General features: G+C 55.7%; 1 protein-coding gene across 4 annotated transcripts in view; it reads right to left on the bottom strand.

The window, feature by feature from the left end:
* Window positions 1-3,699, bottom strand: part of ENTPD4 (ectonucleoside triphosphate diphosphohydrolase 4) — a 15,099-nt gene extending 11,400 nt beyond the window's left edge. For 2 of the 4 annotated variants that reach the window (XM_042024793.1, XM_042024795.1), the window contains exons 1-4: window positions 3,600-3,699; window positions 2,674-2,787; window positions 1,752-1,937; window positions 54-259 (exon numbers count right to left, since the gene is read on the bottom strand). In XM_042024793.1, coding sequence (XP_041880727.1) covers window positions 54-259; window positions 1,752-1,937; window positions 2,674-2,681 — 400 coding nt within the window. In that variant the 5' untranslated portion in view covers window positions 2,682-2,787; window positions 3,600-3,699. The remainder of the gene's footprint in view (window positions 1-53; window positions 260-1,751; window positions 1,938-2,673; window positions 2,788-3,599) is intronic. The other 2 variants (XM_042024794.1, XM_042024796.1) reach the window with 2 other exon arrangements.
* Between the last annotated feature and the right edge of the window lie 7,472 nt (window positions 3,700-11,171).

The raw sequence follows: 11,171 nt of genomic DNA, 5'->3' as shown, positions 1-11,171 counted from the left end.
AACACAGAGAAATCCCATGGTTTTTCCCAGTTTTTCCCAGTTTTTCCCGGTACCTGGTTTGATTTTCATCACCACGGGTCTCCTGTTGCTGTCCCTCATCTGCTGGATGTCCAGGAGCTCGTGGGGGTTCCCGTTGTGCCGGGGCCAGCAGTACACGAAGATCCTGGAGCCGCTGCTGCCGCAATCCACCACGATCCCGTAGTTCAGGTTGGGGTTCTTGGTGTCCGTGGCTTCCGTGTCCGTCACCCTGGCCAGGTACCTGGGGGAAACAAAAGAAAAATGGGAATTGCTCCAGGGAATTCCAGGCATGGGGTGTTTTGGTCCAAATCCGACTGGAAATGGGATGTTTTCCAGCATTTCAGGGGATTTTGGAATGAGGTGGGTGGGAAGGGAGCTTAAAGCCCATCCAGGGCCACCCCCAGGGACACCTCCCACTGTCCCAGGGGGCTCCAGCCTGGCCTTGGGCACTTCCAGGGATCCAGGGGCACCCACAGCTCCTCTGGGAATTCCATCCCAGCCCCTCCCCACCCTCCCAGCCAGGAATTCCTTCCATAAATCCAACCTCAATCTCCTCTCTTTCAGTTCAAACCCTTCACTCCTTGTCCTTCCTGATGAGGAATCCCTCTCCACTTCCCAGATTTTCCCTTCCCTTCCCACATGGAAGTGCTGTGAGCTCTCCACACAACATCCAGGATCATCCCCACCTTTCCAGAGCCACCTCCCACTGTCCCAGGGGGCTCCAACCTGGCCTTGGGCACTTCCAGGGATCCAGGAGCAGCCACAGCTGCTCTGGGAATTCCATCCCAGTATCCCACCTATCCCTGCCCTCTGGCAGTGGGAAGCCATTCCCTGTGTCCTGTCCCCACTGAACAGAAAATTCCAAGGGAAATGCCACCCTCCAGGACCGAATTCCCCCAGAAATGCCGGAAGCAATTCCCAAAATGATTTATTATGGAGAATTTTTGCCGCTGGAGCTGCTACGGAGACATAAAATACGAGCACAGGAATTACTGATAAAGGAGAGATTCCTAAAAAAAGCAGGAAGGGGTTTCTTTCAGGAAAGATAAAGATTGATGGGAAGAGCCTCTTTTCCTCTACCCCCAACACAGCCCGGGAGTGCTTCCCTTTTTCCCCAGAGCTCCTTTTCCATGGAATTCTTTCCCCCTTTCTCCCAGAGCTCCATTTCCCTATTTTCCATTGAATTCTTTCCCCATTTCCCCATTTCCCACGGAATTCTTTCCCCATTCCCTCTTTCCCATGGAATTCCCTCCTCCTCTCACCTGTGGGAGCTCCTGTCCCGGGCTCCTGCAGATGAAGAGCAGGGAGTTCCCTCTTTCCCACAGAATTCTTTCCCCATTCCCTCTTTCCCCATTCCCTCTTTCCCACAGAATTCTTTCCCCGTTTCCCTCTATTCCATGGAATTCTTTCCCCCTTTCTCCCAGAGCTCCATTTCCCTCTTTTTCATTGAATTCTTTCCCCATTCCCTCTTTCCCCACTTCCCTCTTTCTCATGGAATTCTTTCCCCATTCCCTCTTTTCCATGGAATTCTTTCCCCATTCCCCTCTATTCCATGGAATTCTTTCCCCACTTCCCTCTTTCCCACAGAATTCTTTCCCCACTTCCCCCTTTCCCACGGAATTCTTTCCCCATTTCCCACAGAATTCTCTCCCCATTTCCCCCTTTCCCACAGAATTCTCTCCCCATTTCCCCCTTTCCCGCGGAATTTCCCCGGAATTCCCCCTTCCCCTCACCTGTGGGAGCTCCTGTCGCGGGTGGCCCGGCCGTACTTGCTGCGGATGAGGAGCAGGGAGCAGAGCAGCAGCGCCGCGGCCCCCAGGAGCAGCAGCTGCCTCAGGGGGGTGCCCAGGATGCGGGGGCAGCCCACGGGGGACAGGCTGAAGTGCCACGAGGCTGGCAGCAGGCAGGAGATGCTGATCCTGCAATCCAGAGGGGGATAAAGGACCGCATGGAGCGATGGATTCGCGTCAGAACAATTCCCCGGGAGGGTGGGAAGGAGCTGGGATGGAATTCCCACAGCTGCCCCGTTGCTGGGAGTGGTCTGGGTTGAGGAGGGTGGGAGGATCCCACAGGGGTTGGGGCTGGAGCTCCTTTTTTAATCCTGGCTTTATTTCCAGAACTCGCGGCAAAATTAGAGCCAGAAAGGAGGGAAAAGCCTGGTTTGGGATTCAGGGAATGGGAATCTGGGGATGATACTGGAGAAGAGAAGGTCTGGGGAGAGCTCAGGGCAGTCTCCCAGGGCCTTAAGGGGCTCCAGGAGAGCTGGAGAGGGGCCTGGGACAAGGGATGGAGGGACAGGACCCAGGGAATGGCTTCCCACTGCCAGAGGGCAAGGCTGGATGGGATACTGGGAGGGAATTCCTGGCTGGGAGGGTGGCGAGGGGCTGGGATGGAATTCCCAGAGGAGCTGTGGCTGCCCCTGGATCCCTGGCAGTGCCCAAGGCCAGGCTGGAGCCCCCTGGGATGGTGGGAGGTGTCCCTGTCCATGGAATGGGATGATCCCTAAGGCCCCTTCCCACCCAACCCACTCCAGGATTCTGTTCTGCGTTGAGCGGACTCAGGACACCATTCCCACGCTGGAACTCCTGATCAGGTTCCCTGCCCTTCACTCCAAAGCCAGCCCAGTTAATCCCACAGCCCCTTTGGGGTCCTCACCTGCCCATTTTGGGATCGGGGCAGCACAAGGAGCAGCTGCTGCTGGAGCCTCAGCCGGTGGCCTCGGACGGCCCGGGAACATCCAACCTTCCCAAAGCCATCCCTCCTCTGCTCCTGAGGGAAAACCACAGCGAGCTGCTCCCTGCCCAGCACTGGGAAGATCCCTGAGGGCAGAGCCCGGGATGGGATCCCTCCCCTTCCCTCAGCGCTGCTGCGGCTGCACCGGGACGTGGGTCCAGTGCTGGGCATTCCGGGATGAGGAATAAAGGGATCATCTGTGGGACCAAGCAGGGCCACAAGGATGAGGAAAGTATTGAACGGGATGGAATTCCCAGAGGAGCTGGGGCTGCCCCTGGATCCCTGGAAGCGCCCAAGGCCAGGCTGGCATAAGCTGGGACAGCGGGAGGTGTCCCTGGGCATGGCAGGGCTGGCACTGGATGGGCTTTGAGGTTCCCGGGATTCTGTGACCCCGCACAGCCAGTCCCGACAAGGAGCTGACCCCCGACACGATAAAATATCCGGACTATTCCAAAAGAAAAGCGGGAACGCCAGCACACGGACACAGCCCGGGGCTGCCTCTCCCTCCCGCCCCCGCCCCATCCTGAGGGAAGCTCCCGCCCGCGCTGCCACGAAGGCAAAGCGCGACTGCTCCGGCAGCGCCGCCGCCGCCCGGGGACGGGGATGAGGGAACGGGATGGAGACAGGGACGGGAAAAGGACGGGAAAAGGACGCGGAGCGGAACGCGCTGCTCCAGGCCCCCCACCCGTCCCCACGGCCGCCAGCATCCCGCAGCGCCCGGCTCGGCTCCCCGCAATCCCCGCGGCCCTGCGGGGGCCGGGGTGTGTCCCGGGATCCCAATCCCATTTCCAATCCCATTCCCGATCCCCATCCCGGTGTCCCCCCCCGCCCTCTCCCCCTCGCTTCACCTCCCGGGCCGCCCCATGGCAACCGGCCCGCGCCACTTCCGGGTGCGCCGCCGGACGTGACGCAGTCCGCGCTGACGTCACGGCGGACCCGGGAAGGGATTCCCCGGGGGCGTGGTCACGTGGGCGTGGTCACGGCAAAGTGGGCGTGGCCATGGGTCCCGGTGCGCTGCAGGTAAAACCAGCCAAAAATCGCTACAAAACCGGCGTTTAACCACAGAAATAGGGAGCTATGGCTAGAAACGTGCCAATAGTTTGAAATATATGAACTTTATTGTTATAAATGTGTCAACAGTTTGGAATAAATTCAATTTATAGCTATAAACGGGTCAATATTTTGAAATATATAAAGTTTATAGTTATCAATATGCCAATAGTTTGGAATAAATTCAGTTTATAGCTATAAACGGGTCAATATTTTGAAATATATAAAATTTATAGTTATCAGTATGCCAATAGTTTGGAATAAATTCAGTTTATAGCTGTGAGTCTGCCAATATTCTGAAATGCATTATTATATATTGCATTATCACAATATTATAAATATACAGCGGTGTTGTAGCACCTGTAATAAATATCTAAATATTTACGATATAAAGACTAAATTAATTAATCTGATTAAGAAAAAAAATCCGAGGAAAGAACCTTTCCTTGCCTGGAAGGTGCGGGAAATCCATGGGGAAAAGGGGAACTCTCCCGGGCGTTGCCGCTGAGCGGCAGCAGCGCCTGTGCCCGCTCCAAGATTTCTCTGGAGAAATGGAAGGAGAAAGTTTATCCCGGCAAGGATAAGGTGGGAATAACGGGAATAACCTCATGGATTTGCAGGGAAAGCTGGGCTGGATGTGGAACCCATCCCCGGCGGGGCTGGGTGTGGGCAGGAGAGCAAGGGATTTGGGATGGGAAATTATTCCAAGGGAGGAACGGAAGGAAAAAAGGGAAGGAATAAGGAAAAAGGAAAGGAATAAGGGAAGGGGAAAGAAAAAATGGGAAAGGAATGAGGAAAGGAGAAGGGAAAGGAGTAAGGAAATAAGGGATAAGGAAAGGGGAAAGGAGAAAGAAAAGGAAAAAGGAAAGGAAAAAGGAGAGGAATAAGGAAAGGGGAAAGGAAAGGTGAAAAGAGAAAGAAAAGGGGAAAGGAGTAAGGAAGAAGGAAAGGAAAAAGGGAAGGAAACATGAAAAAGAAAAGGAATAAGGGAAGGGGAAAGAAAAAACGGGGAAGGGATAAGAGAAGGGGAAGGAGTAAGGAAATAAGGAAAGGGGAAAGGAAAGGAAAAAGGAGAGGAATAAGGAAAGGGTAAGGGAAAGGAGTAAGGAAATAATGGAAGGGGAAAGGGGAAAGGAAAGGTGAAAAGAGAAGGAAAAGGGGAAAGGAGTAAGGAAGAAAGAAAGGAAAAAGGGAAGGAATAAGGAAAGGGGAAAGAAAGGGAAAAGGGAAAGAATGGAAAGGAAAAAGGGAAAGGTTTCTGTGTCTCCAGCGATTTCTGCCCAGGGGCTGCTCTGGGCCAGGATGGGGGGCAGAAATATTGGAAAACAGGGAAAACGGGAGAGGAGCTGCCGCTGGAGCGCGGCTGGCAGAGCGCTGATCACTCCCAGCTGCCTGCGCTCCCCAGGCCGGAGGGAACGCGGGATGTTGGGAATGATCCCATTCCGCGGCACGAAACCGGCTCCCGCTGGAATCCCGCCTCGGGAGCTCCGAGGAGCGCGGCAGGAAGGGCTTTCCAAGCACCCGATCCCGCTTCGTGCGGTCTGGGAGAAGCTGCGACCGAGCCGTGCTGGGGATCGGCGGGATGGGGAGACTCGGAGGAGGAGCTGGAGCAGCATTGGGAATTGGGCTTTTCCAAGGAGAAACCACCCCTGGGACAGGGACAGGGACAGAGACAGGTCGCTCCTGTGCCCCGGCGAGGTGTGGGGGTGGGTGGGGGTCCCTATCTCGGGGACCCCGCGCCCCCGGCCGCACCCTCCGGGCTATCGGCGGGACCGGGAAGCGCCGATAGGGAGCAGCCGGGGCTGGCGCTGCTGATGGCGGGGAGCAGCCCGGGGCCGGCCGCGGGGTGTGGAGAGGAGGGGACGCGGCTGGAAGGGTCTCCCAGAAGGATTTTCCTCCCGGCATTTCAGGGTCTATTCGTTAAAAGGTTCCCGTTCCAAAGCTGGAGGAGCGGCCCGAGCTCCCGAAGCTGCGCTGGCTTTGGGGTGAAAAAAGGGGAGTTCTTCTTTGCTTGGGCTCTGGGAGAAGGCTCAGACCCCACCTGAGTCCTCATTGCAGCCTTTTTTCCTCACCATCTTTTAATCCCGTTTTAATCACGTTTGTTTGCCCATCAGAATTAACCAATGTCACCGAGGCCATGCGAGGGGCATGAGCAGGGTCACAGAATCCTGGAATGGTTTGGGTTGGAAGGACCTTAAAGCTCATCCAGCTCCAATCCCGACATCTTCCACTATCCCAAGGTGCTCCAAACCCCGTCCAACCTGGCCCTGGAGACTCCCAGGGGTCCCTGGGCAGCCACAGCTCCTCTGGGAATTCCATCCCAGCCCCTCCCCACCCTCCCAGCCAGGAATTCCTTCCCAGTATCCCATCCAGCCCTGCCCTCTGGCACTGGGAAGCCGTTCTCTGTGTCCTGTCCCTCCATCCCTTGTCCTCAGTCCCTCTCCAGCTCTCCTGGAGCCCCTTTAGGCCCTGCAAGGGGCTCTGAGCTCTCCCTGGAGCCTTCCCTTCCCTTCCCTTCCCTCTTCTCTCTCCCCCAAATTCCCATTCCCTGAATCCCAAGCCAGGCTTTCCCCTCCTTTCTGGCTCTAATTTTGCCGAGTTCTGGAAACAAAGCCAGGACAAAACCAGGAGCTCCAGCCCCAACCCCTGTGGGCTCCTCTGCCTAGCGCCTCCAGCTCCTCCTGAAATCGCCTCCAGCTCCTCCTGAAATCACCTCCAGCTCCTCCCTCCCATTGTTTCCCCAGGGCTCCAAACCAGAAAGGCGAGTTGGGGGGAAAAAAAACCAACCAAAAACCAACAAACTTTGGTGCAGGAAATAATCCCAAAGCAGTTTAATTACACACAGCGGGCACTGCCTCTCCCTGTGCCACCCAGTCCGCCCGGCAAGGGGGAATTAGGTCAGGTTATGTGAGCGCTGAAAGAAAACGCAGCGGCCAAATTCCCGGAGTCCGCGCCTTCCCCTCGGAGCTGGCACAAAGTCAGGGGGGCTGGAGCTCCCTGCCTGGTTTTGCTGGAGTTCCAGGGCTGTCTTTTCCCGTTTTGGGATGGTTTGGGGCTGGAAGAACCCCCTGGAGAACGATTAGGGCTCAATTCTCCCGAATTTTCCTTGCCGGTGGCTCTCCCTGGCACCAGCTCACCCCGTGTTGATGTTACACAAAAACCTGGCTGCGGAACCAATCCCTCGGTGACTCAGGCAGAAAGGAGAAAGTTCGGGGAATGTGATGAAAGCTGGGAACGATCCTGCTCTGCCTGCAGGGTCATGATTAAATTGTTTAATTCCGATGGGCTCCACCACTTTTTTTTGGGGAGAAAAAAAAAAAAAAAAGCCGCATTAACCCCTGCTCCGAGCTTGTAGCAGAGCAGGAATTCCTGTTTCCCTTGATTTTCCAGCACCAATCCCAACTCCAGCACCTCATGAAGGCTTCAAACCGGGGGCTGCTGCTCCCAAAAGTGGGTCAGACAAGCCCGAAGACAAAACAACGCTGTTTGTTTATATTCCCGGAGTTGGCAGATCTGAAAAATAACTGGGACACCCCAGGTTTCCAAGCAGATGAATTTCCCCGTGGCTCCGCATTCCCAGGATGCAGGCGGGCAGGAAAACCCAGGCTGGACCCTTTTCCAGGCATCTCCTGAGGCTGACGCTGCCTTGGATCTCAAGATGGGGCTGGGAGTGAGGTCCAGACTCGGAGTTTAATTTGTATTTCGGGGCATTTTGGGTGTTCCTGAGGAAGGATGAGGCTGGGATGTGCTGGGAAGGGGCTGATCTGTGGGATGGGGAATTGGTTCCCATGTGAAAACTCTTTCCTACAAGGCTCTGGCACCCAAGCTTGTTAAAAAAAAAGCTGACGGGACATAAAATTCCAGCTGGTTGTGCTGCAAATAAGATTAAAAATGAACTAACCACTTCTATTTGCTCTGATCCCTTTTCTAAAGGTTTCATAAAATGCCAGAAACCTGGGCCTTTTCCTTTCCACATTAAAATCATGGAATGGTTTGGGCTGGGAGGGACCTTTAAAATCATCCATGGGCAACCTCGCACTATTCCAGCTTGCTCCAACCGGGCCTTGGACATCTCCAGGGATGGAGCGGCCACAGCTTCTTTGGGAATTCCATCCCAGGGAAGAAAAACACAATTACCTGATGCTGAACGTGCCAATTAAAAGGAAATAACTTTGAATTTGCTGCTCGGTGGCTTTGGCAGCTGCCAGGGCAGCCCCGAGCTGCTGGTGGGAAGGATAAACCCCCTGAGCCAGGTGGTGCTCAGCTGTTAGAGAGCTTGGAGATTTGAAAAGTGAAAAAAATATAAATAAATCCCCCTGGATCCTGGAGATAAGCCCCAATTTGGGTGCCCACCTCGCAGCTGGACACTCCTGCCTTATCAGCCGGGGTGCAGCTGCTGGGTCTGGCACCTCCTGCCCGGTGAGAGCCTTGATAAGGAGCCCCAGGTCCCCCTTATCAGCTGGGGGTGGCAGGGAGGTGCTGCAGGGGCTGTGGCACCTGCCCTGGAGGGGCCCAGCCCACCAGGAGCGCTTCACTGCCTGGGTATTCCTCTTTTTTCCTGAAATTCCTGGCACTGGGCTCTGCTCCCGCCGTCCCACGGCTGCCCCGGGGGGCAGAGCTCCGGGAGGGAGGAGCTGGACCAGCCGTGGGTCTGCGGCTCCGATTCCTGGGTTTGTTTGGCTGCGGGCACAGAGGGAACGTGGGTGCACTTTGGGGATTCTGCTGCGACTTGTTGGGATGTAAATCATAAAGTCATGGATTCCCAGAATGGTTTGGGTGGGAAGGACCTTAAAACCCATCCAGTGCCACCCCTGCCATGCCCAGGGACACCTCCCACGATCCCAGGGTGCTCCAGCCTGGCCTTGGATACTGCCAGGGATCCAGGAGCAGCCACAGCTGCTCTGGGAATTCCATCCCAGCCCCTCCCCACCCTCCCAGCCAGGAATTCCTTCCCAATATCCCATCCATCCCTGCCCTCTGGCAGTAGGAAGCCATTCCCCTTGCCCTGGCACTCCAGGCCCTCCTGCCCACCAGATTCCCCGTGTCCAGGGCTGCAACTCCCGCAGAGGGATGGGAAAATGGAATCATGGAGTGGTTTGGGTTGAAAGGGACCTTAAATCCCATCCAGTGCCACCCCTGCCATGGGCAGGGACACCTTCCACTGTCCCAGGTCACTCCAAGCCCATTCAAGCTGGCCCTGGACGCTCCCAGGCTGAGGCTGTTGCAGCCCAGACGTGCTTTTAGCAGCACAAGGAGCTTTGCCTTTCCCTGTTTCCCTGCTCCGATGGGATTTGGGGCTTGCAGAGCACCCGAGGGATGTGCTGACCCCAGGGAATCCGGGATGGGATGCAGGTGGGAAGGGAAGAACGAGGGAATCCTTGCACAAGCCTGGTCTCAAAGGGAGCTCCTTCAGGGACGCTGAGTTCCCTTTTCCAGGGATGACTCCTCTTTGCCAGGCAGGGCTGGCAGAAATCCATCCCCGGGACACAGGCTGCTCCTTCTCCTGCTGTGGCACACGTGACCACCCAAACCACGACCTCTCTGCCCCATTCCCCTGGCACAAATCACGGATAATCCCATCCCATCCCATCCCATCCCATCCCATCCCATCCCATCCGCAGGCACACGGGGAACCCCTGAGGCCGAGCCTCTGCTTTGGCACCTGTGCCCGTGGCAGCTCCCTGAGCTCCAGGAGCAGGAAGGATTCCTCATGGCACGGCTCCAGGGTTAAAATATAACCTGGAAGCAGAATTCCAGCCTGGTCCAGGTCCTTCTCAGGGAGCAAGAGTCGAGACAGCAGGAGCAAGGGCTCATTAAGGTGACACTGTAACTCCCCTTGCCAGCCCTGCGATTAAAGCGCCATCAGTTCTTGCTCAGGGAGAGGAAAACCTCGATAAACCCCGCGGAGCAATCCTGGGAAATGCATCCCTGCCAGTTTTATCTCCACGGATCACAGAAAGGGAAGCTCCTGTGCCCGGTTTGTGCCTGGGGATCATTGTTATCTGCTGGAACTATGGGTGTGGAGGTGGCTCTCCGGCTCCACAATGTCATTTAATTTGGAAAACAAGTGACAAACGCTGCCAGTAGCACAGGTTTGGTCTCTCTCCAAGGAAATAAAGGTGTGATAATCCCGTGGCTTCTTCCAGAGGGCAAGAAGGGGGGCAAGGAAATGGAAATTTAAGCAATTCCTGGGTTAAATTTTGTGTTGCTGAAGGGTTTTTTACACTCTCAGCTTTCCACAGGTCGGGGTTTCCTGGTCTCAGGGATGGTGGCATGGCTGGGACACCCTGGGACAGCAGCTGGGTGTCACCTGCAGCCCTCCCACGTCCTGGACAAGTGTTTTTCCAAGTGCAGGAAACGCTGCCAGGTCCCCAAAATCAATCAGGAGTGAGTCCCGTGCGTGACGCTGTCATTTGTGGTTGTTTTCCCCAGCAGCTCCGTGTTCCCACGGGGAACAGAGGCTTCCCAGCACAAATATGGGAAAGAGGAAGGAGAACAGCACGTGCTGGCCCCAGCACCTCTCCAGGTACCAGGATATGACCAGAGCTGGATTTTCTCACCTCGTGCGTACTCCTTTCCAAACCCAACACTTTATTTTCCTGCTTTTTCCAGGCTCTGAGGATGGTTTTCCTCCTTCCCAAGGGCCAGGCAGCAATAAATTGCCCTGCAGTATCATGGGAATGGTTAACCTTGATTTGAGTTCATGCAACACCTCCTTCCCTGCAAGGTCGAATTCCAAATAATCCTTTGGAGAGGAATGAAATAAAGCTGGGGCTGTTCCCTGGGCCACAAAGACTTTGCCTCCTTCTCCTGGAGAGCATCGAATTCACCTGGTTTGGATTGGTTTCGTGGTGAAACAAGGAAATCATGTAAAACATGAGGGAAGAGAAGCGTTTTTGGGGCGCAGGGACATGGGGGGAGATCCCACACACAGGGAGTGGGATCTGCAGGGAGGGATGTGGATGCTGTGGATCCCTTCTTTTGGGAAGGACAGGAAGTTTTCCTAAGCCGTTCCATGAGCTTTTTTCCCCCACAGTGAGGCAAAGGCCAGGCAGGGGAGAGGCTGTGGCACCTCCTCCTGTCGTGGTGACAGGAGGGGACACGGGGCTGTGTGCACAGAGATACCCAAAAACCAACCCCAAATAAACCCTGCTCTAGGCAGCTCCTCCTGAGCTCAGCCCCTTTGTGCTTTGGGGACAACTCGGGGCTGCTCTGGGGACCCTGCAGGGAAAACAGCCCTGAAAACCCTGCCACGGAATCTCCAGCTCCAGGTCTGATTCCACCTTCCCCTGCTTCACCAGGGGGCCACCCTTGCACGAGGGTGCCCGTCCTTTCATGAGGGGCCCGTCCTTTCATGAGGGTGCCCGTCC

The sequence above is a fragment of the Corvus kubaryi genome, unplaced genomic scaffold (assembly GCF_017639235.1).
Source record: "Corvus kubaryi isolate FWS band 111438036 unplaced genomic scaffold, C.kubaryi_AGA036_p1.0 37265, whole genome shotgun sequence".
In the NCBI taxonomy this organism is placed as follows: Eukaryota; Metazoa; Chordata; class Aves; order Passeriformes; family Corvidae; genus Corvus; species Corvus kubaryi.
The sequence above is the reverse complement of the archived record's forward strand: the minus strand, read 5'-3'. Positions and strand labels throughout refer to the sequence as shown.